We start from the raw sequence: 27,247 nt of genomic DNA, 5'->3' as shown, positions 1-27,247 counted from the left end.
GTTGGAGTGTGGTGCTGGTGTCCAGCATCCCATACTTCACCATCTCAAAGAAAAGCCCAATTTTCACACATAAAACTGGGACGAATTCATGTCCAAATGGAAAATCTGGGTAGTTGACTTGTGCAGTGCAGTCTGCTTGGGTTTATCTCTCTCAGGTGCCTTAAAACACAGGAGAAGCAATAAAGATCCTCTGCCTTCTCTCCTTCCTCCATTTATAGCGTCAGGAAAACCTTAATCTACTTTCTAAAAGGAAGGAAAATGTGCTCAGGAGGACTTAACCCCACACCTTGGTGCCTGTGGGTCAGGGCCCCACAGTGCCACTCCTACAGGACCCCCCTCCTGGGGATTTTTTGTTTCCATGGGTGTGACTGTACCGAGCATTAAGGAGCCCAATTCTAATGAGGGATTTTGATGTTATTTATTATCCATGTTACAGTTGCAACTGGGAACATGGGGAGGGACTCGTTCCAATTTTAGCGACAACTGCATTAATGCCCTGCACAGAGCCAGCCCATGTAGACATTCCCAAGCCCAGGCTTTTTATAGCAAGCAGAAGCAACCACTCCACCCCCTGAAAGGCCTTTTCTAACCTCCAAAACCTGCTTACAGCCTTGTGCTCCTCACAACAAGCCTATCTCCAAGCTGATGATGCCCGTCACGGTTCAGCCCTCGCTGAATCTGATGTGGAGACAGCCCCTTTTTCAATTTGGCTCATCCTAGTTTGACGTTTGGCACAATTTTACAAGACCCTGTGTGTCCCCAGGATGTTCAAGGAGTTTTCTCCAATGTCAATGGCAAGAGTGCTCATCCACTGAAAGGGAAGCAAAGTTAAACGATGAAGATATCTCCTCTTGGATATTAGAGCATGAAATGACCTCCAAAAGCCCTGTTAAATTCTACCTCTGAGCCAGGGGAGTCCTTGTTGAAGCAGCAAGAAGATTCTTTGAGCTTCTCAACTGTACAAGGTTTCCACCAGCATGCTGGCAGCAGGAGAGTTCAGGTAACTTTAGCAGTTATCATTAACAACTATTTTCACCTCCTTCAACCCATTTCTGCCCCCTTCCCTCTCTCAGGAAGCCAGTGCAGTTGCAGGGACACAGTGCAGCGTCCAGGGCTCTTGTGTGGTTCAGCACCAGGTCCTTGGGGTACAAAGTGCATCTTCATCTTGTCAAGTGCCCACTCAGATTCTGCAGGTCCTGCTGTGGGGGCTGCTTCGTTTATCCACTCACAGGATCCCAGCACAGCATGGTGGAACTGAGCCACACACCAGGGACAAGTTAATACAGCAGCAATGACATCAAGAACTTCTAATTTTTATTCTGTTACTTCTATCTCCACACAAGGCTGCTTCTCTCCCTTTGCTTCAACTCTTCCTTCATCACTGGCTGCCATAAGCGATCACTTCTAAAGGAGGGCAGTGAAGGAAGAGACAGGGCAAGGCTGGCGGCGATTCACGAAACGCACCCCGTGCAAGGCAACAGCTGTTAAACAGCAACACGAACTGGCCTACGCAGGGCAACCCCAAAGATCCAGCTCTGAAAACTGAATTTTAAAGAAAATGGCTTGGTCAGTGGGCTGAGGGGGAAGATGGCCAGAAACCCACGCTACGTCTGCTTCCCCTTCACTGCATGGCATGTTCACCGAGGGACATGCTCAAGATGAATTCAAGAGCCTTCAAAGACAACATTTGTGATCCAAGATGACATTTCTGCTCACCATCCACCCCTCCACACTGCTGCCACTTTTAGCTCACACAGTTGGCCTGTGTTGATGGAGAAGATGTAACCCGGAGACAAGAAAGGAGCATTTGCTAAGCGCAGCTACAATACCTTCCACCACTTGTGAGAAGGTCTAGGTTTAATTTAATCCAGGTCTATTATAAGTCCAACAAAGCTGCTGAACTACACTGATGCTGGAAGTCCTGAGTCAGCTCCTACAGCAGGACAGGAAAAACATCTGAAGGAAAAGGTTCCAGTTCTCACCCTGCCTTAGAAACAAGGCTCAAACATCCTTTGGTTATAAGTCTCTGATCTTCAAGAGATTTGCTGGCCTGGGATCAGGCTGTGCACATCACCTACCTGCCAAACGTCAGATGGGATGGGGGGTGGACACAGCAAAAAAGTTAATAAATAAACCACACAATACAACAGAAAGACACCTTGGAAGGACACAAAGACAGACCAGATGTACTTGATCATGCAGTTAAGTAAAGAACCAATTTTAGTGCAAGCACGAGGTCAACCACCGACATGGCAAGTGCCTCCACAGGGCCTCTTCCCTATGCTGAAGGCTCCAGACATTGGCTTCACTGGCTCTGCTCCCAAAGCAGGAGCAAACCCAGTCTGAGAGAGACCAACACAGTCACCAGTGCAAAACACAGAAACTTTAATTAAACCTACAACACAGGGGGAGGTGGCAAGTGCTGCTTCGGACACGGAGCAGCCCTGGGTGCTGCCACGTGCGCGGGCAGAGGAGCTGAGCCCGTGGGGGAGTCACTGGGAGCAGGAGGGAGGCAAAGCAAGTGGCTGCCACGTGACAAGGGCACATCCCAAGCGGGCTGAGAGGACTCAAATGAGAATTAGCTGCTTGACATCCCAAAATCCCCAGCAGGACAGATGTACAGACTCGGGCGAACAACAAACACAAAGCTGTGCGTGAGCCTCCTCCCACCGCCTCCGCAGGTCCCAAGCCCAGGGACACTGTCCCAGGGAGCAATGCTGCAGCTGCAGGGGAAGGAAGCACCTCTCCACCCTTTTTTGGTGCTGTATTCCACATTCCTGGAGTCCCTCCCATGTATCCATGTCAAAATTTCCACCCATCCTTTTGCATGGAAGCCTCATTTCCACAGGACAACCTGAAGAGATGTTTTCCTGACCCTCAGGCAGATAGAGAAAACCAGGGGCTTTTGCTCAGCCATTGCTGGCCAGATGCTGCACAGTTATTTAAAGTATGGGGACACCTGCCAAAAGACACAGCAACGTGAGGGGACACAGGTGGAGACACCATGAGTCTGCTCCAGGCACAGGCTGCTCCACTGAAGATGGACTCATCAAGTCCCAGCAAGCACACAGATCTCCAGCAACATTCCAGGAGTGGATCCATTTGAAAAGCAAAGACAAAACACATCCCATTTAGCAGTAAAACAAGACTTAACCCCAGTCTTCCATTTTCATTTAAAATAGAAGTTTTATAGTTGTTTCAGGCAGGTCAAAAGCTCCTTGTCCCCCACCCACTGCCCAGGGCCAAGCAAGGAGCAGACAGGACAGCAACAGTGCCAGAAAGCTCTGCTTCAGCTCTGTGGACATTTCACCGCCTCTTAACTTAGACTCTTTTTTTACGCTCCTTCCCCTGAGTGCCTGCAAGAGCCTTTACAAGAGGGAGTGAGTAGGTCTGTTAAAAATAATGAAAAAATAATAATAAAAAAGAAAAAAATCACAACCATGTTTCCTCCTCCCACCCCAGCAGCAAAGCAGTGCAGCAGCAAAAGCTGAGCAGCCTGGCTGGGGGCAGCCTCTTCATGGTCTGCAGGAATGCCAGAGGAAGAATTCCTGCTGCTCCTGATTCCCAGCAAACACCAATCCAGACCTCTGTCCCTGCCACATCCAGCCTGGAACCCCAAGAAGAAACAAGCCCACTGCAGCTGCAAAGCTGTGCACCAGCTTGGTCATGACCTGTGGACAGACAGCTCATCTTAAAAACAGCACCAGCCCTTTCTGCCCTCCAGTGATGCTGCTGGTGTGATCCACACCACCTGTCTTCAATACACTGCTGCTGGTGGCACTGCAAGTGTGGTTCCCCTGCCTGAGGTCCAGCACAGCAATACCAGCAGGGAAGCACAAAGGGAAAGAGCTTTCTCCAGGTATAACCTGCTGTCCTGGGCTACTTATGTTTTTGTTTCCAGCACGAGTATATGAATGCATGAGAAGCTGCATGCTGTCCCCTCATGCTGCCTGTGCTTCAGGGATGTCCCCCTCAAAGAGCTGGGGATCCTGCTGCTTCGTGGGGAAATCCCTTTGCCATGGGGGTGTCACTACAATTTATGACCAAGCAGGAGCAACCACAGTCACCTTGTGCCACTGAGGCCAGCCCAGCCCCAGAGCAGCAAAGCAGGGGATTGCAGAGGGCAGGTTGGACCCAGTTATGGATGTGTGTGAATGTGTCAGGGCTTGTGCCAGTTCAGAGGGGGCCTGAGCAGTGTCTTTGCATAGCTGTTCCCACAGAGCTGGGTCCCTCCAGGGACCTTGTCTCCAGCTCCAAAGCCAGCTCAGATGCCCACAGCCCAGAAGGTTCCTAGCTTCACCCAAGAGAAGAGGTGCTAGTGAGAAAGGAAGACCCTCTTGCAGAAGAGGTGGAGGGAGGGTGCTCTCCTTACCCAGAAAAAGGGAGAGACGGTACCCTGGGCTTCCACAACCCACAGACACTCCCTACAACTCCCTTTTCCCAGTTCAGACCTCCAGTGCAGGCAGAGCTGGCTGATACAGACACGCACAGGCTCACACCTCACCCCGCGCAGCCGTTTCCCAAAGCAAACAGCAACAGGAAACTCCAATGAAATTCAAAAGGGAAATTGCAGTTAGCACTGCCCAACACATACACACGTGCCTTCCTCCCCTCCACACCCCTTTCTCTTGGGAAGCCAAGCAGAAGGCCTTTTCTGCTCAAACCCATCCCCATTCCCAGCAGGGACGAGGCACAGCGGAGCAGCGCGGCCCCGGCTCGGCCGCTGGCGAGATGTCCCCAGGGTGAGGACGTGAAGGAGGAGCTGCTCCAGGTCCCATCCCTGTGCTTTGGATCTGTGGTTGCCGATGAGGATGTGCAGGAATGGATGGGCTGGGTGGTGAGGAGGGGTGAGGGGAGGAGGAAGAGCGCCGTGCTGTGCCTCCGCTGCCTCGGCTCCTCCTGCAGTCTCCTTAAGATGTCACAGGCTGGATGGGGAGCAGGCTGCCAAACTTAAAGTGCTGGATCACAGGAAACTTCTCCAGGCACTGCAGGAGGAGAGATAAAGAGAGGTGAATTCAGGAGACATTTCCACCTTACACACACAGCCTGAGCCACATCCTGCCCGCAGGGTCAGGCTTCGGGGCCACTCAGCTCAGACAAAGGCAGAGGATCACCCCATGTTTTCCCCCACACATTCCAGTCAGGCTTCTCAGGCCAGTAGCACTTCATAATCCCATCCCCTTCCCTTCAGCCAGAGTCTTTTTCTTACTGAAATTCAGTATGGGGAGGCCTGGAGCATGAGCAGAAGCAGCATGTCTATGTCAGCAGCTTTCTCCCTCACCACTCTCCTTGCTCGAGCTGATGTCTTTGAAGAGTTTCACCCTACAAACACGGAGAACTGCAGAATCCCCTGGGGCAGAGAGACTCTCCCCTCCAGGCCAGTGCCAACACTCTGGGTTTGAGGCACCACTCTGCAGCTGCAAGGCACTGCCCAAACTGCATTCCAGACTCTCAGGTCTTTGATGGACAAGCACCAGTGATTTTGCAGCCATAGTTTAAGATATGATCCTATTTCTAACAGCCCCTCACCCCTGAAATTCCCACCTCCCATTGAAGAGTAATGGATCACAGGTCAGTCACACAGATCCACTACAAAGGCAGATTAGCTCAGAGGTGCTTCCTGCAGCTACACCAGGGCTCTGTGTACGGTGAGCAGTGCTGCAAGGGCACAGCCCCTTCCACTCACCAGCCAACAGCAGGAAGGTCATGGACTGTGGTCAACAACGCCAGAGTTTGCCAGCACTTGCCTGGCAGAGCCACTCAGAGCTCTTGTTTTTGAATCACTGCAGACTCAGACTGCCCAAACCTCATGGAGAGCACAGAGCAGGCTCCACTCCATCACACAGAACTCAGCAGTGTGTGCTCAGCCATGATGTGGTTACAACTCTCCATAGGAAGGAGTCTTGTGCTTTCCATGGGGCCAAACTGGACTTGCTGCAGCAGGGCATGCTCTGGGGCTGGAGAAGAAGCTGTGTGCTGCAGACAGCTCTCACCTCAAGGCAGGACTCAGGCACAGGCACCCTGCCCTCGTGCTGTCATCATGGGCAAGCAGGCACATTAGTGCCCAGAAGCCCAGGCCTACAGTAATCCCTTTGGAGCCAGAGGTCAGGCAACTGGTTCCAAGCACCAGCACACTGGAGCCAAACAAGTTTGGAGGTGGTGAAAGTACAGCATGGCTGTATCCACTCCTGGGGAATAAGAGCCAGGCAGAAAACCACAAATCTCCTTGGCAAGGAGAAGTAAGTCCTGTGAGCATCAGGCCATGTCACCTTCAAAGCTTCCTAATGCTCAGAGCTGCTGCTGTCTCTCCACACAACCACTTAAGACAAACTCTCAGAGGAAGCAGGGCTGGGTAACACGGGCATGAGGGGAGAGCAGAGAGAAACAAACACTGGAGATGCTGACAGCTCAAAATGTCAGCCCAATTAGCTCCAAGGAGTCCCATGAAGACCAGACTGGTTTGGGCTCCAGATGAAGAGACTTTACCACCAGTGGGAAGAAGGGGTATCCATTCCATGTAACACACCACCAGCTCAAGAGGAGACAAGCAAGAAATTTCTCCTCCTCTATTCAGAAGGACTAGCACAAGTTTACTGAATTATCAGCTGTACAGAGCACCAGGGCCTTCCTTGCATCAGCTGTGGATGAAACTGTACCCAACTCAACTGTAGCCTGCTCAATTTCAGGCTTATTTCTTCTTGCCACCATCTTGATCCCACTGAAGGTCTGCTTGGGACTCAACTGGGGAGTAGATTCATGCACCAAGTCCAACCTTTAAAGATGGAACTGGGACTAGATTAGTTACAATGGAAAGTATTTCCTGACTGACTGCAGAGAAGGAAAGGTCAGGAGACTCAAAAGCAGGCTCAGGGGAAAAACATCAAGGCTGCTGCTTTAACCACACTCTATTCTGTCAACTTCTTCACTTGCCTTTGATGGAGAGAATATGAAAAGCCCATGGACTTTCAAGCAAACACATCTTCACCCATTATATTAAAAATAGTCACATTTGGGATTATATTATAAATAGTCACATTTGGGATTTCATAAATACACAGAGTTGAAGACACATTGTCTTCAGTCTACTGCTCATCTGCCCTGGAGTGCCTGGATCCAGACCACAGCTCCTGGACACACAGACACACCTCAGCTTTCTGTCAGCTGTTTAAAGCCATCCCATAGAGGAGACAGAGAAGAGATAAAGCCTTTGGAGTGCTTTTTAGATGAGCTAGGTCTGGGGGCTGCCCCACTCCCACCAAGTGGGATTTCTCCTGGTCTGTTTCCAGCAAGTGACCCCCTCCTCTGCTGCTGCCCCCACTCAGTCCCAGTCCTGGCCAGCACCATCCAGCACCCAGCGCTTCTCAGGCACCCCAGGTGTGTTACAGAGCTGGAGCCTCCAGCTGAGTGTCTGATTTCACCTGATCTAATTGCAATGGGTGATCAGAGGGACAGGGAGAAGGCAGGGGAAAACAAATAAAACCTGAAATCTTGCTCTCACTTTGCCAGTTGGACAAAGCAACACCACAACCCCAAATCTTCCCTCTCTTGGCCATCACACATCCCAGGCTCTGCCACACAGAGCTGGACAAAGACCCATGTCAGTACTTGAGGGGTGCTGCTGACTTCTCTTCTGCTAATGCTGGCAGTGGCCAGTTGCAGAGAGACTGCACTGGTGAAGGCTACACAGAGAGCAGAAATACACCAGGAGCCAGCAGAAAAGAGACAAGGTCTCCAGCAGTGACTTTGTGCCTGGCCTGAGACAGCCAGACAGATTCAGTTTGCAAAGGATGAAGGTTAAGTGACTCCCAACCTTGTGTCACTCCCAGAAAATCAGTCTAAGAGATCCTCCAGTTGCAAATGTTGGTGTAACCTGCAGGCCCAGGCACACCATAACTGAAAGCTCTGTCCAGCCATGCTGCCCTGTGCACATCCACACCCCTGTCAGCTCCCAAGCCAGGCAGGAACTGGCTAAGCCAGCATCAGGATAGGTAACTCCCCAGAACAGATTATATCTAAAGATATATCTATTGTAAAGAAAACTGAGGAACCCTGAGCAGAAGTGCCCCCTCTCCTCTGCCTATCCAGGTGAACACAACTTCCATGGCATGGCAAGAGAGGACAACATTGCACAAGGATCATGTTTTTAGGATTAGTCCTTTAAGACCTATAAACATTATCTGAGGAAAAAACCTAAATTTAAAGCTCTTTGGTTGACTCAGCAGTTTTTTCACTTTAGCCTAAATTAGTACCATTACCTTTCCTAGCAGTTTTTGCATTCTCCCCTTGACACAGCTACATCTCAGATATTTCTAGAAACCTAGCAGTACCGGATCCAGCATTTTCACACTGAAAGTCACCTGCTACTCAAAACAGACTAAGGCCTTCAGAAAAGACCATGTCTTGGGTGAACAAAGAAGAATCTCCCAGTCTCTAGAGAATCCCAGCGTTCTCTCCAGCCAGGGGACAGGTAGATCTGCCAGCACACGCTGGCCCCAAGACATCAGTGAACGTGTGCACTGCACTGTGGGCTCATCACTGCCAAGCCCTGTACAGGTGGGAGCAACCATGGCACGGGGCATGTGGGGTACCAGGCAGGAGCACATGAACATCCCAGGGAATGTGGGATGCCAGGGGAGCACACAGCTTATGAAAGAACTGATCCAAAGGAAAGGAAGGACTACAGCAAGGCTGTTGAGGCAGCAGCAGACCACATTGAAGCTCTAAGTCTTAGGACACTCATGTTTCACTTTAAAGGCACTCACGGTGCTGTGGTCTCCCCTTCAGCTCTCACAGCTTAGCCTCCAGCTCAGGGTTTTCCAGCAGGCAGTGTCTCCAGCCTGTGTTGGAGCTGCAGCCCAGGGACAGCCCCCTCTCCAAGGAGCAGCCCGGGGCACCCCTCCCAGGAGCAGCCAGGCGAGGAGGTCGGCCCCCAGCCCCACTTCTCCTCTTTGGAGGCTGGGAGGAAAACTGAGCTGGGGGCGGAAGGAGCCAGCGGGCCTGGGAGTGACACCTCACAGATTAGAGAGGTATGTGGCCTGGAACCTAAACACAGGATGTGCAGTGCAGAGGAAGGGCTGGGGGAGGGAGCGGCCCTCAGGCACAGTTAACCCCTTGGTGCGCTGGGCCTGAGCACAGCTCTGTGTCCCAGCAACGGGAGCTTGTCCCAGCTCCCCACAGGAGCATGGCTGACACCAGCAGCACTGCAGGGTGTGGGATTAATTCTTCCACCAGTCCCCGCCCAGCCAGTGCCGGCAGGGAGTTCCACAATCCCTGCTCCTCCAGCGCTTTAGTGCAGCCAGTGAGTCCTGCAGAGCCAACACCATTCCCTCCAGAGGTTCCTGTCCTACTTCCTCAAGCCCAGGGTTAGCTTGAGCAGGAAGGAAGATAAGGGAGAGCCAAAACTGCCCAGTTCTGCAGGTCAGGGTTCACCAGGAAAGCCTGGGGCAATGCCAGCAGAGCTGGTGGGCGGAGGGTGGCCAAACCAGAGAGGTGGCTGTGGTCTCACAGGGCTGGTACATGGCATGGATGGGGCTTGTAGAAAGGGTAAATCATTAGGGAGCATTCAGCCTGCTCTGGGGCTCTTGAAACATGGGATGGTAATTTAAATTAAGTCTCCTCTAGCTGGTAAAATGGTGGACCAGAAGAACAAGTGGGTCAAGACACTGGCCCATATTTGGAGATCTGCACTTGCACTATGGTAAGACAAGACAAGTCAAAAGTCATGTTTGCAAGGAATGGCAACTTTGGGATTGGTTTTGGGGCAAACACGAGGCAGAAGGTTCCTTCAAGCCAGCAGCACCTGAAGGGCCAAGGGCTCCCAAGCCACAGTCAACAAGGAGTAACAAATGGCTGTGATGGGGTCCCCACACCTGGAGCAGCACAGGAGCTGACCCAGGGTGCTGTGGGAGAGCAGGTGTGTGGCTGAGCAGCCTCCCCCTGCCCACAGCACTCACCTCTGCCTTGTACATGCGGATGAGGCCCTGGTTGACCTTGGACCAGGAGGGCACGGCGCTGATGTTCCAGAGCTGGTTGGAGTGCTCAGCAAAGGGGCCTGTCTTCATCTGAAAGAGACCCAAGCACAGGGCTGAGGGAGCTGGGCCAGCCAGGAAGCTCGTGCACCAGCAGTGACTCATGCTCACACTCTCTCCAAGCAAACATTCCCACCAAGCCCAGTGACCCACGCAGCAGCCACCTCACTGCGTCTTCCCTCCCTCCCTCCCTGCTCCCTCCCGCTGTGGCCACATCACATGAAGCCGTGGCAATCCAGCTCCCCTCCTTCCCTGACAAAATTAAGCCTTTTCCTGCCACGCTTTCCTAATCAGACCTCCTTCTGCACACCTCCCTTTTAATGACTGTATTAAAAAAGCCCCACATAAGTCCCGTTCTTCCCCCCAGTAGAGTTTGGCTCAACGCTGTTCCTATTCTACCCAGAAACCTCCCAGTGCAGCACTGCTGGGCTTTCCAAGAAAATGACTCATTCCCCATTCAGATCAACAACAAGCAGCAGCGACAGCCATCGCTGCCTTCCCTGAATACAGAGGGCAGTGCAGGCTGGCAGCAGCTCTGTGTCCACAGCTCACTCCACACCTGCCTCTAGCTGAGGAGGGCTCTAGGGGAAGCAGGAGCAGAGGGGACATGCTCTCCAAACTAGCTCCAGAGCTGTGAGCTGCTGGCTTGCAGCAGATGCTTTACATTTTTTTTCCTTTTTTTTTATACTCCGCTGTTTCTCCTCCCAGGGCGAGGGGTTTGGAGGAGGGAGGGCAGGAGGGAAGCTGCAATCAGGGGCAGTTGCATGTAGATTCCCTGGGTGGTTGTCTCTCCTTCTCCTCCATGAACAAAAACAGACCCTCAGGGAGAGAAAGAAATACAACACAGCCACTCTGACTGAGCGAAGTTCCCATGACATCAGAAACCACAAGGCCGAAGCTCACGCTAAAGAGGAGCGTGGGGAGAGAGGAATCTCTTGGACTCTCATTCCCGACCTGGGGCTCGAACAACTAACCCCTTCCCTCCATGCATGCACAGGCCTGGAGAGAGGGTGGGAAAAGCGCCTCCAAAACAACCTCTCTGCTCACTAAAAAAGCAAGCAGGGCCAATCAATGTGCTTTGGGAAAATGCTGCTGCCTTTCTGCAATGCCTGTGTGACACCAGCCTGCAGCAGAGAAAGAAAGAAAGAAAGAGAGGGAGAGGGTGGGAGGACCCAAAAACCTCACTGTTTGAAGGGTGATGTGCTCCAAACCCGCTGGCCGTGGGGCTGGAGCAGCAGGGGAAGCGGGTCTGCAGCTCTGCCTGGTGCTGGGAGAGCAGGGGTGCATCTCCACTTCCCCTCGGAGGTTCCTGTGAGCTGGGGGATGACAGCTGAGCCGCTCCCCGTCCCCTCCGCCACACGCTTCCCTCGTGGGCACGAGATGCAACGTGCACACACACAAAGCACGGCGTTACCCAGCGCCAGGATTTGGCACCGGTGGGCGCCCAAAGCAGCGGCTGCCAGGGAGCTCTGAGCCATCAGAGCCTCCCCTCCCCACACAGGAGGTTTGGCTGCCTGGGTTTTGACTCCAAACCTTCCTTCCCCCGGTGTCACCGCCCTTCACAGGGGCACAGCTGGCATCAGCCACCATCACTGTGCTCTTCTCCCCTTCCCAAGGCAGAGAGTGAAGGAGGCAGGCACAGCTGGCCAGTCCCAGCTCATGCCCACTGTGGCCCTCCTCATCCAGACATCCAGCAAGGGATGGCTTGGCTATGGTTTCAAGCTGGGGCGGGAAAAATAAGAGGGACGAGAAGGGGAACAACAAAAAAAAATCATCTCCTTCCAGCCACAAAGGGTGAAGAGGGAGAGCTGGGGGGAGAGCGAGAGGCGGCGAGCGCGCTGCAGTCCCGCAGTGACCCCAGGGGAATGGAGTGAGTCAGAGCAGCCATATTGAGCAGGAAATTACTCACAGACGTGGCGTTCCTGCCTCTCGGTTCCCAAGAGAATCGGCCTTTTGTAAATGGTTCCTCTGTCAGTGCAGGGGGGAGGGGGACGGCTGAGGCCGTGCTTTCCTGTCAGCTCCTTCCCTTCCAGCAGAAACCCGAGCCCTCCCTTCCCAAATTTAGAAGCCAGATTGAAGCTGAAATTCCTGCTGCCTGCCCTGAGCGCTCAGAGGAGCATCTGGGCAAGTGCACTGATCCCCCACAACAGCTGGGTTGTACCCAGCTCCCCTCCTCTGCACACCCACAGGCAGCCCTACATCACTGTCCTCTACAGCCCCTGTGTGGCAGGCACCAGAGGGATGCTCCCAAACCCTCCTCATCCTCACACTTTCAGGTACCACACACACCCCTTTGGCAGGCAAAGGCAGCAGCAGGGGAACAGCTCGAGTCCCAGCCAGCTCTGCAAACCTCACCCCGTTCCAGAACCGTATGTTCAGGTCCAAACCCACCCTGCAGATTTCCCACCATCAGGTCAGCTCATGCAAAATTCAGTGCTGTGCCTGGGCACTCCTCTAAGGAGGAAGCCATGGTGGGTTCAGCCTGGACATCATCTTGCTACTGCTTTAAAAGCCTGAGGTTTAAATACACACCTGGCAAACACCACAACAGCGTATATTCATATTCCTGAAACATCACCTGGGGGCTGAGAACAGTATCTGCTCAAGAGAATATTCTCTCAGCTGACAGAAAACAACCTTCCTCAGTTGTAGTCGGAAACAAAACCTGCTCTCATGTCGGCAAGGCCCACTATGGGAACTGCTGTGGTGTTTGTTACATGCTTAACACGTTTAAAGGAGAGCTGTTTCCAGATGACAAGCTCAGAAGAAAATAATATCGTTCATTTATTAAAGTCTTTAATCCCTTCTATCTTTTTTCCCTGCTATTTTGTTTTGTTGTTGATTTTGGAGAGAAAGCATTTGGAGGGCACTGAGGCTGCCTCGCCCCCCCTAGTGGCAGTCACGGCCTTCCCGGGTGCTTGGGAGGCAAAAAACCCAAGATTTAAAAGGAAAATCTTCATAAAAATGAAGCAGTAACCCGCACGGAGATGCACTGAATATTCCATGGATTTGGTGATGCAGGTTGCTGCCGTCCCCTTCAGCTCGCGGCAGGAGGGCCAAGAGGGCTCCTTGCCACCAGGTGGCACTGGGGATCTCGGAAGAAACACTGAATTCCATGATTCACAACAAACGTGCAGAAAAGGAGCTCAAATCTCTTATTTGAAAAGCCTACTAAAAAGCTGACTTTCTGCAGGCAGAAGCAGAGTGACCTGAAGCAGCAGGACTGTGCTGGGTATTTTAAACATCACCTGTCAGCTGGGCACTGCAGAATCTTCTACACACATTTCAAGAGATGTATGTTTTTTAACAGGTCAGTGCACTGTCTGGATATCACAGAGGCCTAAACTAAAATAAATCTTTGACCATCTTGGCTCCTGGTTTCCTGTCCTCATCTTGATCTCTTCCACCAGCACCTCTTTATTACCCACAGTATGATTTATCTTGGCATTCAGGGTTAAACCCTGTGAGGTGCTGAGTACCAACAAACCCTACCAGATTTAGCAGGACTAGACACAGCACCTCCTGGGGTTTGGGCCAAAGGCTCCTATAAAGATTTCCTACATGAAAGGCTAAGTTCATAGTCTGTAACCTCCCTTCCCATCTAATCACTAAATTAGAGAGGCGAGGAAGGGGGAAAGTGAACAGAACAAAAGGAAGAACTGCACTCTGTCCTTCCAAATTAATCCCATCAACTTCCTCCTGCCAGAGACAAGAAATCCCTCACCACAACAGAGTGGGTAGCTCTCGCTCTCCCTGTCCAGACTGTGCAGTGAGGGAACTGGGAGAAACACAGCCAAATCCTGCACTGATGCTGCAGGCAGCAAGCCATGAGCTCCCTCACTGAGAAACAGCCCAGAGCTGCCAACGAGCTGAGCATCACCCCCTCCCTCCAAAGGGCCCTGCAGTGCCTGAGCAAAAACAGTCCTGAAAGTGCTGCCAGCTGGGGAGTCTCAGCACCACCTCTGCTCTAGCTCAGCTGCAAATAAGATGCATTTCATGGGCAACTCTTTTAGTAGAATCTGGAGGAAACAGCAGCACAGAGGCTTGGGAACCTGCCCTAAGCAAGAGGAGGCCCAGGGCTGCCAGGCAGCACCCAAGAGTTGCAGGGAAGGGAGGCTGTCTTGGCAAGCCCAGTCATTTTGCAGCTCCCCCTTCATCTTCCTTGTGTATCTACAGGAACCAGTCTTCTCCACATAAGCTCCCACTGACTGATCCAAGTGATGGTCCCAAGTTGTTTGCACTTGTTACAGCTCCCTTCAACTACAATCCACAGCCCATCCAGCTTAATTACACTTTCTTCTCAACATCCCTGTCTCAGCTCATTCAAGGAGAACACCTCTGCCATGCAACAATGGTTCATCTGCACAGTTCCATGAGAGCAAACAAACAGGCAAAGGACGAAGAAAAAAACTCTGCCAGAGCCAAGTATCTAATGTCGAGAGAATGTCCCTGTGGGACAAACCTTCCATTCCTCACCTCTGTAATGAAGAGGATGCACTCCAGGAACATGAAGTCCTTATGGTTTTCATTTACCACCTTCTCATCAACAAAGTGCCGAGGCTCCAGGCTTGGATGGTCTAAAAAAGGTAAGAGACAACAGGAAGTAACCTGTATGGTAATCCCCCCTGAGACCAAGTTCAACCAGGTGGTGTGCTGCCTCTCACCCAGAAGCACAACCCTCCCATCAGAGCTCTTTAAAAGGCAGCACAGAGTTGCTCCCTTTTATCTCATCTCCCACTCCAGTGCCTCTGCAGGGACAAAACTCCACAAAGCAGAAATTGCATTTTTTAGCACCAAAACCAAGATTCTCCTTTTAAAAAGCTTCACTGCAGTCATTGCAATAAAGACTGAAGTACTACACAAGGAAGCTTTCCACCTCCCAACCAGCTTTATTTGGAAAGCTGAGGTAAAAAAAAAATCCAAGCCCCAAACTCTCCTTCTGTATTATACACAAATCTGACATATTTGAATTTAAAAGTCAGCCCCAAGTCCCATCATCTTTACAACCTAGACAAATGAGGCAGAGGGTAACCCAGGACACAAGAAGATTTTTATTAGTACCTATCAGCTGGGAACTGCCCCATATGAAAGGCAGGAATTGGAAGTCATCCAAGCCCCACACGCCCTGGCTGCCAGCAGGTTCCATCCTGTAGGTTTTCTGCAGTTTTCGCATCACTTCCAGGTACCTGAGACCAAAGAGAACAGGAAGGGTTAAGGCAAGGCCTTCTCCTGTCTTTGACTTTTGTGAGGACAAGAAAAACCAGTTGGGCAAAGGACACAATTTATCACTTGTAAGCAGGACCCCCACACACAGCACAGTTCACAGAATATATATTCAGCTCCTTTGCCATAGAATGCAGCCTGATGGTACCTAACACCAAATGCACAGAGAAATCCAGTGGCAGGGGTTTGTTTTATCTGCAAAGTTACGATTGTGCAGATCCTTCCTCATCTCCACTGTTATTTGAAAACATTGACACTTCACATCCCTTCACCAACTCCAAAAGAGCACAGAGTTTTCTACCTTACAGCAATCACTACTTCCACTTTTCAGGTGGAAAATTAAAGCTGGAAATACTATAGAAGGAAATTGTTTCCATGCCACCAAACAGTGATACAGCTGGGATTAGATCTCTGGACTCCAGACACCCATTCCACCAGTTTCATCACTACCAACTCTACCTCCTGAGCTGGAGCTGGAAACACATCTAGAGGAGCAGTGGAGGCCTGCCAGTTGCATAGATTTTTTATTTTTGATGCCTGAAGAGATGTTAGATCCTCTGATCAGATATTCCTGTCTATCACAAAGCACAGAGCCTCACCCACAGAGTTCAGTAACTTGTGCTCCACTAAAGTAACTTTCCAGAAGGACACTCTGCCTCTGAAGACAAGGGGCCATCACCTCTTTTTGAGACAGTTATAATGGGTCAGTGTACAGTCCATTAAAATGTACATCTGCTCCTAATTTTGTCTAAAATTATCTTCAGCTTTCCCATTCTACCCTTCCCCCTAAACAGCCCAATACTCCAGCCCTTCTCCTCCCATTACCTCACCTGTTAAACACTTTGAAGACAATGGCCATCTGGTCATCCACTCTGAGCACACCAATTTTGCAGAGGCAGCAGAGAAAGGCTGCAAATGCAGCTTCGTGCCCTGGAGTTAAAAGACAAGAAGAGACATGACACAGGTGTCTCTGGCCCCCAGGACAACCTTTCTGTGGGCACCACAACAGCTCTTCAGCAATCACAGCACTCACAGTCCCCTCTCAACCCTGTTGTCACTGTTAATGCCAGGAGCTGACAATATTTCATCCCCCTGCAGCACCCATCCGAATTATACCTTCTAAACATTCATAAGGTGATCATTAACTTAGAGAAAAGAAGTTCTTAAGGGAAAACAGCTCCAACTGGGCATGCTGGGAGCAAGGCAGGGACTTTCCCAGGAGCTTGGCAGAGCAAGGGAAGTGGAGCACTGCAGAGTCATCTGCTTGGGGGATGCAACAGAACCTCACATCTGCAAGCAAACAGATTTCCTGCTGCTACAAAAATATCCCAGTGTTGGAAGGATGCAGATCCCACGACACTGCCAGGAACAGTCTGTCCCAGAAGGTACTGGGATCTCAGGCTAAGCCTCTGCAGCTTGGTCCTCCAGCTAACAGCAAGGAAAAGAAACAAGCAGCAAACCCAGAAATGTCTTTTAGTGGGAAGGACCAGGGAAGAAGGGAGAGTACAAGATGGGCAGTTCCACGCTATGGACAGGTGCAGCTCCCAGTGTAGGAACAAAATGCACCCATGGTCTGGACACTGTGAGTTGGGACATGGGCCCCTGGCTTGGGACACACGGGATGGGAGGAGAGGTTGAATTTCCTTCTCTGAGCTGACCAAACCTCATCCAGCCTTTCCAAGGACAACATCTCCCCCTGGTGCCAGTGAGCCGCAGCCAGCACTGCACAGCCTTCAATCCTTCAGCCTTTGCCCACAGCCTCCTCTTCCTCTCCCTGCCCAAGTCCAAAGCCATGTTTCCTTGCACTCATCCTGCTCTCCTGCCTTTTGGTGAGGACACAGCTATCCTCCAGAGAGGAGCACAGCATGCAGACAATTCTGAATTTAGTTCTCACTGAAGCCTGTGTGGTTACTTCACCTGCAATTCACTGTCTCCTCGTCTGCTTCTAACTTCAGACTTCAAAGTCCCTCTGTAAGCAGTGATTTCCTTCTAGGGACCATCAGACCACTATGATGTCCCTCTAGGGACACCTCCTACTGAACATGAACATGGTTCTCACTCTAGTTCCAATTCAAGCTAGTATATTTTATCCCTTTAAACTGTCTGCTGCAGGACTGCTGCATGCAGTGATGCATGTCCTACAGCTCATCCCAGAACAGCTTGGTTCCCATCTCCTTGGATGAGATGTGAAAGGATGTCACAGCTCTAGCACAGCTCCCAGCCCCAGCTCTCAGTCACAGCCCACACAGGGCAGAGGGGTGAGGGGGCCCTAAAAAGATGTTCAGTTCAAGCTGGCCCTAAAAATAGTAGTAATGATGTATTTAAATAAATACAGCACCCAACTCCAAAGGTCCCTTCCTGACAAACCCAGCCCTGGCCAGGGTGCAAGCCCAGGTACCTGTGCCATAGTCAATGCGGGTGGAGTTCCCCACGGATTCCTTCAGGTACACAGCCACTTCTGGGGCAGCATCAGCCAAATGCTTGGGAATCACTGCTGACACCAACTTTTCTGCCTCCTGAAAGACACAAAAGACTCCCCTGGGTGAGCACAGATCTGTCACAGTTCCCAGGAACAAGGCACCCTGTGCTCAGATGCTGTCACAGCGTGAGGGCTGCAGCGGTGCTCTGCAATGCCTGGAGGTAGCATGAGAGAGGAGCAAATTCTCCTGTTGAGGAGTCATCTCCTGAGATGGAACAAGTCAGGGAGAGCTTGTTCTGAGACCTATTCAGGCCACACACATCCCGTAGGACAGAAAAGCCTCATCACCCAAGTACATTGAACCAGTTACCCACTGAGCCATCTCCAGGACAAAAGCAGCAGAGCAGCTGCAAGGCCACTGCTGCTGGGACAGGGGCTGTGCCACCTCCAGAGCCTGGTGCAGGGCAAGTGCTCTGAGCTGAAGGAATTTGAGCAGTTTTCCCTGATCTTTCTCTCATTTTGTGGGCAATTACAAAGCAAATTACAAATTCCTTGGGCTTGGACAGCCCTTGTGACTCACCCAGAACTTGGAGACCCAGCCAACATGGCCCATATGCTCTCACAAGAGGAAAAGTCTATGGTAAGTGATGTGTATCAAGGGGTGGATCCTTCAAGGCTTATCTGAGCAATTCCTCTGTGAGCTGCTTGGCTGCCACACAGTGATAGAGCCATCCTCTCACCCCTGCTGGGCACACTGCCCTTCTGTGGGAGCTGCAGGTGACACTACACAGCACAGACATGCTCACCTGGTCTAGTTTGGCGTACCAGGTCCTGAAGGCTTTGTTCCCAAAGCGAGAAGGTTGATCCACTGGCGGGGTTTCATCGATCCATCTGTCGAGGGTGTTCAGCAGAGCCACCAGCTTTTCAATGGGCTACAGAGAGCAAGAGGGTGAGGGGTCACAGGGACATAAAACAGAGCAGTCCTCAGTCTCTGACATCTCTCCCCTTGATGGGAGTCATTAAAGCCCACACCATGGTTCCCAAGAGAGGCATGTGGAAATGGGCTGCACCAATCCTCCTCAAAATACAGAGGGGACAGAAAAACCATTTTTCCCTGCAGGAGAGCAGTCCAGTACAAAGCCCAGCCTGAGGCTGACTCCTCAGTCACCCACACAGTCTTCCATGAGCTGTAACAGCACTGTGCTGCAAAATCTCTTGGAGAAGAGCTGCAGAACAGTCCTCACAGGACTGAGAGGCAGGGAAGGGACCTTCAGCACAATAACTCAGGCTCAACATCTTAAGGGTCCTGCATTCCCCAGAGGATAAAAAACAGCACATATCAGTGCTATGCATCCTCACCACTGGCTGATGATATGATTTGAAGGCCCTTCTCAAGGCTCTAATAATTGTCCTGAAATGTCTCTAAGGAGCCAGGATTAGCAGTTGATGCTGTTAAACCACGGCATATTTGTACAGCAAGTCACCCTTCTCAGCACAATTCCTGTTGCCTCAAACTCCTACCAGCCAGACCACCAGGCAGCTCCAGCCCAGGGACACCCACTGCATGTGGCAAAATACAACCTACCCAGGGGAAGAGGCAGCCTGGTTAGCCCACCAGTGCTCCCATCAGAACAGGAATGAGAAACTCTCAGAGAAATGTCTCAATTCAAACACAAAGCTGATGGGAAGACAGCAACAACAGCAAGACCACAGCCATGTTTCTCACACCCAGTGCTGGAAGTGAGGGACCCATGTGGAAGGAAAAGAGGGGCAGCAGATGGAGCAGCACAATGTCTCCAGTTGTGCTGTCAGACCAGAGCTGACCAATGCACACCATCTCCCTGCCTGGCCCAAATGGCTGGAGAACAGCTACACCCCCCCATACCAAGAGGCAACACCACAGACAGCACTTTTAGCAGCTCCAGACAGTTTCAGAAGGCTCTGCTGACAACTGGTCAAGCCTGCCAGAGGCTCTGGGATTCTCCCTGCCTGACTCCAAGCAGCTGGAGAGCCATCAGCCGCCACAGCAGCTGGCCAGGCCCCGGGCAATGTAGGCTCCTCTGTCTCGAGAGGGGATTCCTCCTTCAAGGGGACAAAGAGGACAGCAGGAGCGGCGGCGGCTTTGACTTTGCTGGAGGCATCGACCGTGTGAAGCTGGCTGGTCTCCTGGGTTGTGGTTCAATTCTTCACGCTGCTGTTGGGAGGACAAGGAAACAGCAGAGCCCAGCAAGTTTCCAGCCCTTGAAGTGCCACTCAGAGGGGGTGGGCAGAGCCAGGCATGGCAGAGCTGTGCTGCCACTGAACCAGCTGCAGGTCACTCCTGGGGGGAAGGGTCTCATGGCAGACACAGCCCTCCCCAGACAGTGACTCCTGAGGTGCCACCCCAAGGACATGGTGGGATCCTCCCACACCAGGACCCCAACATTTGGCCACTGAGCCAGACCAGAGACCGGGACAAGACCTGAACACACTGAGAGCACAAAAAAAGGGACAAGACAGCCTAAAGCTCTGGGTGACCCTGGAGGCACTAACAGACCAGTGCCCCACATACATGAGGACCAAAGCTCCCTCTGCATCAGATCCCTGCTCCCAAAACACTGTAGGAATCAAACACATTCCCATTGCACTGGGCCACGTTTGGACTCAGTCCTACTCCTTCCTGGCTATTGCATTCCCCTCCAATTAAGCAACAGCATCCCCAGCACTGGGTTGCATTAAATAATTAAATCGTGCTGGTGATTTATCCGCCGGCACCAGCAGCTCATTATGAGCAGCCACCGTATTTCAAACCCTCTCCACGAGCACTCGGTGCTGCCTGGATAAATGGCTGGCATGGACCAGCTCCTTCCCTGGGGAGCAGAGAGCCCAACCTCCCCTTCCCCACTCACTGCCTTTAAAGGGATTAAAAGCCCAGCTCCACTGAACACAGGAGAGCAGGACCCAGCTGCTGGCTCAGCCACATCAATAAATAATTAAAGAGCTGTGGCTCATTTTGGGCTCAAGGCCCTTTGAAAAGGGGGTAACTAAAAGAAGCAGCTTCCCATTGTCCAGCAGAGGAAGCCTGTACATCCAGGGCTGACCCCTGTGGGGGAGAAAGGAGCTTATGGGGACACAGCCATCAGCACCACTGCAGCCTGTTTTGCCTGGCTGGGTTTTTAAGCTCTATTTTTGCTTTACCTTTTCAGTGATCAAAGCAAGGGCAGCCTCCCCCCTGCTCTCCTTGCTCTTCTCGTTGTGCTGATTTTGCATCTCCTTGACCCTGAGTCTGCCACCGGTCCCAAAGGCAAACCACAGGGCTTCCTACAGAGCACAGACCTGTCAGCAGCTCTCAAGAGCAGGGGCCAGGCAGACAGAGGTGCTGAGGAGGCATCACAGCAGCCAAAGCTGCCTGTGGCGACCAACTCTCCCCCTCTGGGCTCCTCAGGCCCTGTCAGAATGGGGAGCTGATAAAATCAGAGCCTTTGCTGCTTCCCCCACTTCCTTCCTGGAAGCAGAGCAAGCCACAAGACCGACCAGTTTCCCCCAGTGCATTGGGCTGTTTGACAGGAAGATCTGCTCCTTGCATGGCAAAAATTAACCTCATCCTCCTCACTGCACTGCACCTCTGATCCAAGGCACTGCTACAGGCTGCAGCCCCAGCAAGTTGCTGATGGATCCCCACGTGGAAAGCACTCCCTCCAGGAGGGGAAGGCAGGTCACAGCCTATCACTCACACAACCTTGTGCCAGACACAGTGTCTGTGCCAGAGTCTGCTATCAGTGCCTGTCAGATGCCTGCAGCAAACCCTGGACAGCTCCACACAATGTGTCAGTAGGAGCAGAGCAAGCTCAGCAAGTCTCCAAGGGGGCTCAGCCCCCACAGGATCCAGCAGAAAGGTTGATATTGACACACACTCTTTGGAAACCACTAAGCTGCCTCTTTCAAAGCGGAGCACACCATACTTCCATTTTTTATTCCATGGCAAAGCAATACCAGTAAGTCACAGAGTGGATATGCATTCAGCAGGAAGGATTTCAGGAGGTCATTTGCCAAAGGAAGGTGTCCCTGGCATTTGATCAGGGACGAAGATGGGATGGCACAAAAGCACAATGGTAGCAGGTACAGCAAAAGAGAAGAAAGCTGAGCAGAGATGCAAGAAGAGGCCACGAGGGGCTGAGCCTTTAAAAGCACAGATAAGCAGTTTGATCTACAAAGGAGCCTGTGTGAACAAGCAACCTCATCAACAAGACAACCCTGGGGATGCTCCACCTGTGCCTCAAGTCTCAGGCTTCTGCTCTCCTCAGTGTGCAGGGAATGAGATTTGTTCCCTGCCACTTCCCAAGCAGCTGGGATTGTGTCTCTTGTTTGTTACTTGGACTGGGACCATGGATGGAAAACATTCACTCCAAGAGGGCTCTTCTGCAGACACAGCACTGGTACAGCTTTTCCTGACAGCTCAAAGGGCTTGTGAAGAGGGTTGGGTTCCCCCCCCTCCTTTGTTTTGTTCATTTTTAATGCTTTGTTTCCCTAGAAGTGCTCTGTGAATGGTTGGGAACAAGCTAGATCATGACAAAGACAAAACTCAAAGGTGAAATGCAAACAGCAGAAAGCAAGAGCAGCATTTGACAGCAGTTTCTACTTAATTGAAGGAACAAAAGAGGGGCACAAAGCCTGTTAGGGAGAGACTCATTATCCCTGATCCCCTCCATGAACTACAGGGGAGTTTCTCATTCACACTGGCTCCTGGAAGGGAAGGCTGGACTCAACACAGTACTTCAAACATGAATACTGGATTAAACACCACCATCAGCTGCCTTCCCACACCAGAATGAAGCTATAAACACAGGGCCCAGTCTGCTCCCATTTTGCCTAGATCTTTATACATCACTCTCAGCTTTCTTGCACAGCCCTGATCAGTAAAAACGTATCCAAGAATCTCCTCATTGCAGCACAGACCGAGGGAAGGGGATTCAGCGTGCAACAAGGAAGCAAAGCTGGTGGCCAATGTGTGCTCTGTGGATTGGCAGCACCCAGAGAGCCCTCAGGGCAGCAGTGACACCACTGAGGGTGCCTGCCCTTTCCCTCTGGCTCCACTGTGCCCTGAGAAGGTGAACAGCCATTAAAATTGGCTCTGGCAGCAGGCAGGGACAAGTGACAGTCACTTTCATGCAAAGGGAAAACCAGGTGCTTTCTGCTCAACACCTTTAAAGGGGAGATTCTGCCACCTCCCAGCCCAGCTGAAATCTCCCAGCCCAACCCAGCAGCCCTGTGAGCTCTGCAGGCCCCAGGACCTTTAGCAGGACCCTGGGCAAGGCAGGTGCAGCTGGTGACACACCTTGAGGTCACAGCTGTCCAACCAGAGCTTGCACAACTCAGCTACAGCCTGGGCTGAGGAGCTGGGTGCAATTAAACAGTCTGAGCAACGAGAAGGGACAGGGAGAGAAGTGGTTTGAGAAGAAGTTTTTGCCCATGGATTTTTGTACAGAAAAACCACTTGGGGGACAGGAATGGCAGAGATATCCCAGCCTTTTGCCTGCAACCAGGAGAGAATATCACATCTTCAAAGCATCACTTCTGCCTCTGCTCACTGGCTCAATTTCCCATCCACCAAGCACATCCAGAGTCTCTGCATCCTGAGGGGAGGATGGCACCCTGACATTTGCATTCCCAACCACAGCCCAACCACATTCAATCTCCCTTGGCTCCCAGATAAGTTACTGATTCATTCCTCACCCAGGAAATACTCACTGTAAAGCAAAAAAAAAGAAGGTGAAAAAAGGCAGGAAAGAAGTAACAAGGGGATCCAAACTCTTGTCCTACCTCTGAAATTTTGTATTCACAGGTCAGCTTCTTGCCCCTGACACCTTCATTCAGAGTGAGGATGAAGCCCATGTAGTCTGCATATGCCTGTGAAAACACCAAGAGGGCAGAGCTTTAGGGAGAGCCCAGGGTCTGTCAGAGCACAAAGCACAGCACAGGAGCATCCTACACCCCAAGGGAACCTCTCCCAGCACACAACAGAGCTTCCTTGGAGACACCCGGGGCTGCAGGGCTTGCTGTGAAATTACTGCTCTTTTTGGCAGCCCCAGAAGCAGGAGGCAGGCGGCAATTGCATCGCTGCGAAAATTACAGAAAGGAGAATCCTAAAAATGCTCACACTGACCCCAAAATCATTCCCTCAGCTCCCATCAGGTCAAATTCAAACCCCTCAGTTCCGCAGAGTCTCAGCTGTGCCCAGGCATCGTGCTCTGCACTGCTCCTCTCAGTCCTGTACTTTGCCTTCCCTTTCCACCTCAGACTCTTCCCCTGTGCTCACAAAAGGGAAGTGGGAGACAGCCCAGGCTCCTCACTCCTCCTCTCTTTAGATTTGCTGCTTTGGAAGCACCACCTCAGTGCAGCTCTGCAGCAGCACACTGCCACTTCTCCCTCCCTGCCTCAAAATCCTGACCAGGAGCAAGTCCTTAAACCCAGGAGACTGAAATTGGAAGCTGCACCCAGAGGTTTGTTTGACACCTGGCTATAACCTCAGCTTCCCTCAAGACATCTCTCATCAGTCATCAAGCAAGAATTTGCTCCTAAGAGGTGGGACAAGTCTGGGCCAACACCCCAATCCCTCAAAGGCAGAGAGGAGAGAACCTGCTTGTTCCACCAGCTCCACACAAGCTGTAAACAAAAATTATCCAGGAAATTGAAGGGCTCAGCTCTAGAGTCCTTTCCAGAACAGCACAGTGGGAAGGAACCAACCCAGGCTGGTGCTACCAAGGCCAGGCAGCATGTTTAAGGTGAGCTCAAACAGGGCTGGGTAAATCCAGTTTGGTTAAAAAGCACAGGCCAGGAAGGATGAAACAGTCACCAGCTTCTCATCCAGCTTGTTGGGAGGAAGCAGTAATCATTACTGCCAAGTAATTTTCCGACAAACAAACACCAACTCTTCTTCTTTAAAACACAAATTCCATTATTGCCCGTTCTCTGCCCAAGCCTCCTTTAGTTCCTGGTTGTTCCCAGACCAGACCTGGCTGCCACCAAAAGATCAGCAGCATTTCCCAGTATTCCCTGTCCCCAGAGCCATACCTGAGATCGTTTCCACTTGGCCATGTCAGAAACCACATTTATCTCCTTTTTGGGGACCATGAAGCATTGCTGGACAGGAGGAGCCACCTCCTCAGAGGTGCCTGGGAGATGCAAAAAAAGAGATAAAACAGAGACACTGGGGAAGGAGAAATCCTGTATTTTTCTCACTTAGAAATGAGCTTTAATTCTCAGGAGATATAAAGCACACAAATCCGTCCCAGCTGGGCTGTAATCTCACCAAGTCCTCCTCATCAACGTCCTCCTAAGGACACTGCAAGCCTTCAGACAGAAGCATTATGTCTGTTTTCATTGTTAAAGATGCATTTCCCATTCAGACAGAGAGACTAGTGCAGGAGATAAAAGCAACATCCAGCCAGTTTAATTATTTCTGTCTAGTGCAGCCAAGCCTCAGGTCATGCTGAAGCACTGAGCTCTCCTACAAACTAACTCTGCCTTGTTTTTAAGTGTTAAGCCTGACCTTCATTCCTCTAGAAAGGGTAATTCCTGCATGGACAAGCTGGAGCAGTGCAATAAAGGCAGCCCAGAGCCACAGCTCTGGTCCAGGACTTGGGGGATGATGGGACACAGCTTCTTCCAGGTGGAAGCTGTGAAGATTGTTTCATTTCAAAGACCTCTCAGAGCCTAGGATGCAATATTTAATGCAAATGTGAGCTGCTAATGAATCAGAGGGGATCTTTTCCCCAGCATCTGAACCCAGGGCCCAACCTGCAGAACCAGAAAAGTTCCAAGAGATTTAAAGTAATTTGTATTATGCTCCTTTAAGTGCAACTTTTAATAGGAAGAGGCAGTGCAGAGAGCACTGTCAAAGAACCTGGCTACTAATGTCAATTAATGAATTCTGTCAGAGTCATTCAGTTCACCTTTTCAAACCCAGAAAATCTGCAGGTATTTATGCAGCACCAGCTGCCCTGACACACTCCAGCAACTGCTGTCCTCAACCCAGCCAGTTCAGGCACTGTCTCCCTAACAAACACCACCAAACTCCAACTCCTTAAAATATCATCAGCTGCATTTAGATAGAAAACACCATCCAGAACCATCAGCAGCCTCTTCCACAATGCTCTCTAGCAGCAAGATCAGATTAAAAGGGATCCAAAGTCCCAGGAACTACCCAGAGTCCACTGTAGATTTTCATACAACCTTTGACAATCATTTAACTTCTCTCTCTGCCTTTCACATTCCCCATGCACAGAACAAATTCAGCCTCATCTCCTGCCCTGAATGTTGCAATGTTCAGTTCATTCCTGCAGAAGTTACAGCAAAACTCCCAGGTAGGAGGATGAGAGGAACAATATGTGATGAATTTAAATTAAAGACACATGTGTCTCTCTTCTGAAAATTCACAGTGACTGGCACCACAGCAATGGAGCTCTGTTTTTAAGAGTTTATAACATGAAAACAATGAAAAACTCCCAAGAAGTGAACTCAAAAGGCAAATACTGATGTGTCCATCAGTACAGGTGACACAAATCCCAGGGCACTGTCCTGATCTGCATGTTTGCCATTAACAGAACTCCTTTCCTCTCTTTGTGTTTGTTTCTCAGCCATCACTGCTTCCGACCCACACTTTGTGCAATTCCTCTTGGTGAGGAGACCAGGAATACTCAAGGAAGGAAACAGTGAGGGCTGCAGGCGTTACAGTATTCTGGGATGAGTACATAGGAGTCCAAGCCTGGTATGATGGAGCACGGCGGGTCAGCTTTATGACGAGGAGCAGCTTGGACAGAGGAGGCACTTTCAGGCTCGTGTCACGGTGTGAGGAGCGGGAGTTAAAGAGAACCAGCCACAAATCCGGGCTGGGGGTCACAGGGATCCCCGATCCAGAACCTCAGTCCCGACCACCAACCTCGCCCTGAGGTGGTGCCAAGACTCGGGGCCCCAAGTCCTTCACACCCTCAGAAAATCGCCCCCTTCCTCCCCCTCCCCGGGCCAGGCGCTGCTGCCACCGCCGCCCGCAACCCGGGCCCGGCGCCCTCGGCCCGGCATCCCCGGAGCGTGGGGCCCTGTACCGGCGCTCCCCGGCCCCGAGCACGGCCCTGAGAGGCCCCGAGCGCAGCCCACAGCCCGCTGGTTCCCAGAGCCCCCCGGCCGCCGCTCACCTGCCCGCCGCTCGCTCTCTGCCATCTTCCCGCAGCCCGGCCCGGCCGCCCCTCACCTCCCACCTCCGCGCACGCCGAAGCCGCCGGCGGCCATCTTTGAGCAGGGCACGCCGCCCGGCCCTGTCGTTCCCGGGGCTGTCACACGGCGGAGCGGCCCCTGCCGGCCACCGTCGTGCTCACGCCGCCATGTTTGTGTAGGGCGCGGCCCTCTCTGCCCACACCGGGGAGGGACGGGTGTGCGCGCAGGGCAGCGGAGGGGCGAGAGACAGGACCCTCCTCACCATCTCCCGGAGAAGGCAGCGGAGAGTGGGCCCGCAGCACGGCTCCGCCACCGGCCGCGGCGCTCCTTCCGCTCAGAGCATCGCTCTGCCTTTCCCAAAGATGGCACCGCGGGATTCGCCCCACTC

General features: G+C 51.8%; 1 protein-coding gene across 1 annotated transcript; it reads right to left on the bottom strand.

Moving 5' to 3' along the window:
* Window positions 1-403: 403 nt before the first annotated feature.
* On the bottom strand, window positions 404-27,177 carry PTPA (protein phosphatase 2 phosphatase activator). The gene is made up of 10 exons (XM_036393854.2): window positions 26,841-27,177; window positions 24,721-24,821; window positions 23,470-23,556; window positions 18,477-18,602; window positions 17,650-17,767; window positions 16,082-16,181; window positions 15,090-15,214; window positions 14,505-14,605; window positions 9,954-10,061; window positions 404-4,985 (listed from the first exon to the last, which is right to left on the bottom strand). The coding sequence occupies exons 1-10, from the start codon at window positions 26,863-26,865 to the stop codon at window positions 4,911-4,913; spliced, it is 966 nt and encodes a 321-aa protein (XP_036249747.1). The 5' UTR covers window positions 26,866-27,177; the 3' UTR covers window positions 404-4,910.
* Window positions 27,178-27,247: the final 70 nt, after the last annotated feature.

This window comes from Molothrus ater, chromosome 20 (assembly GCF_012460135.2).
Source record: "Molothrus ater isolate BHLD 08-10-18 breed brown headed cowbird chromosome 20, BPBGC_Mater_1.1, whole genome shotgun sequence".
Classification (NCBI taxonomy): Eukaryota; Metazoa; Chordata; class Aves; order Passeriformes; family Icteridae; genus Molothrus; species Molothrus ater.
Note: the sequence above shows the minus strand (reverse complement) of the source record. Positions and strands in the feature narration are given on the sequence as shown.

What these genes read in the sequence shown, in the direction of transcription:
- PTPA (XM_036393854.2), bottom strand. Translation starts at nt 26,865, where the DNA reads ATGGCAGAGAGCGAGCGGCGGGCAG. An exon ending in GGTACGCCAAACTAGACCAG is followed by an intron (nt 17,768 to 18,476) that starts GTGAGCATGTCT and finishes TGTGTCTTTCAG; the next exon opens with GAGGCAGAAAAGTTGGTGTC. An exon ending in GCATCCTCTTCATTACAGAG is followed by an intron (nt 10,062 to 14,504) that starts GTGAGGAATGGA and finishes GGTCTCTTTCAG; the next exon opens with ATGAAGACAGGCCCCTTTGC.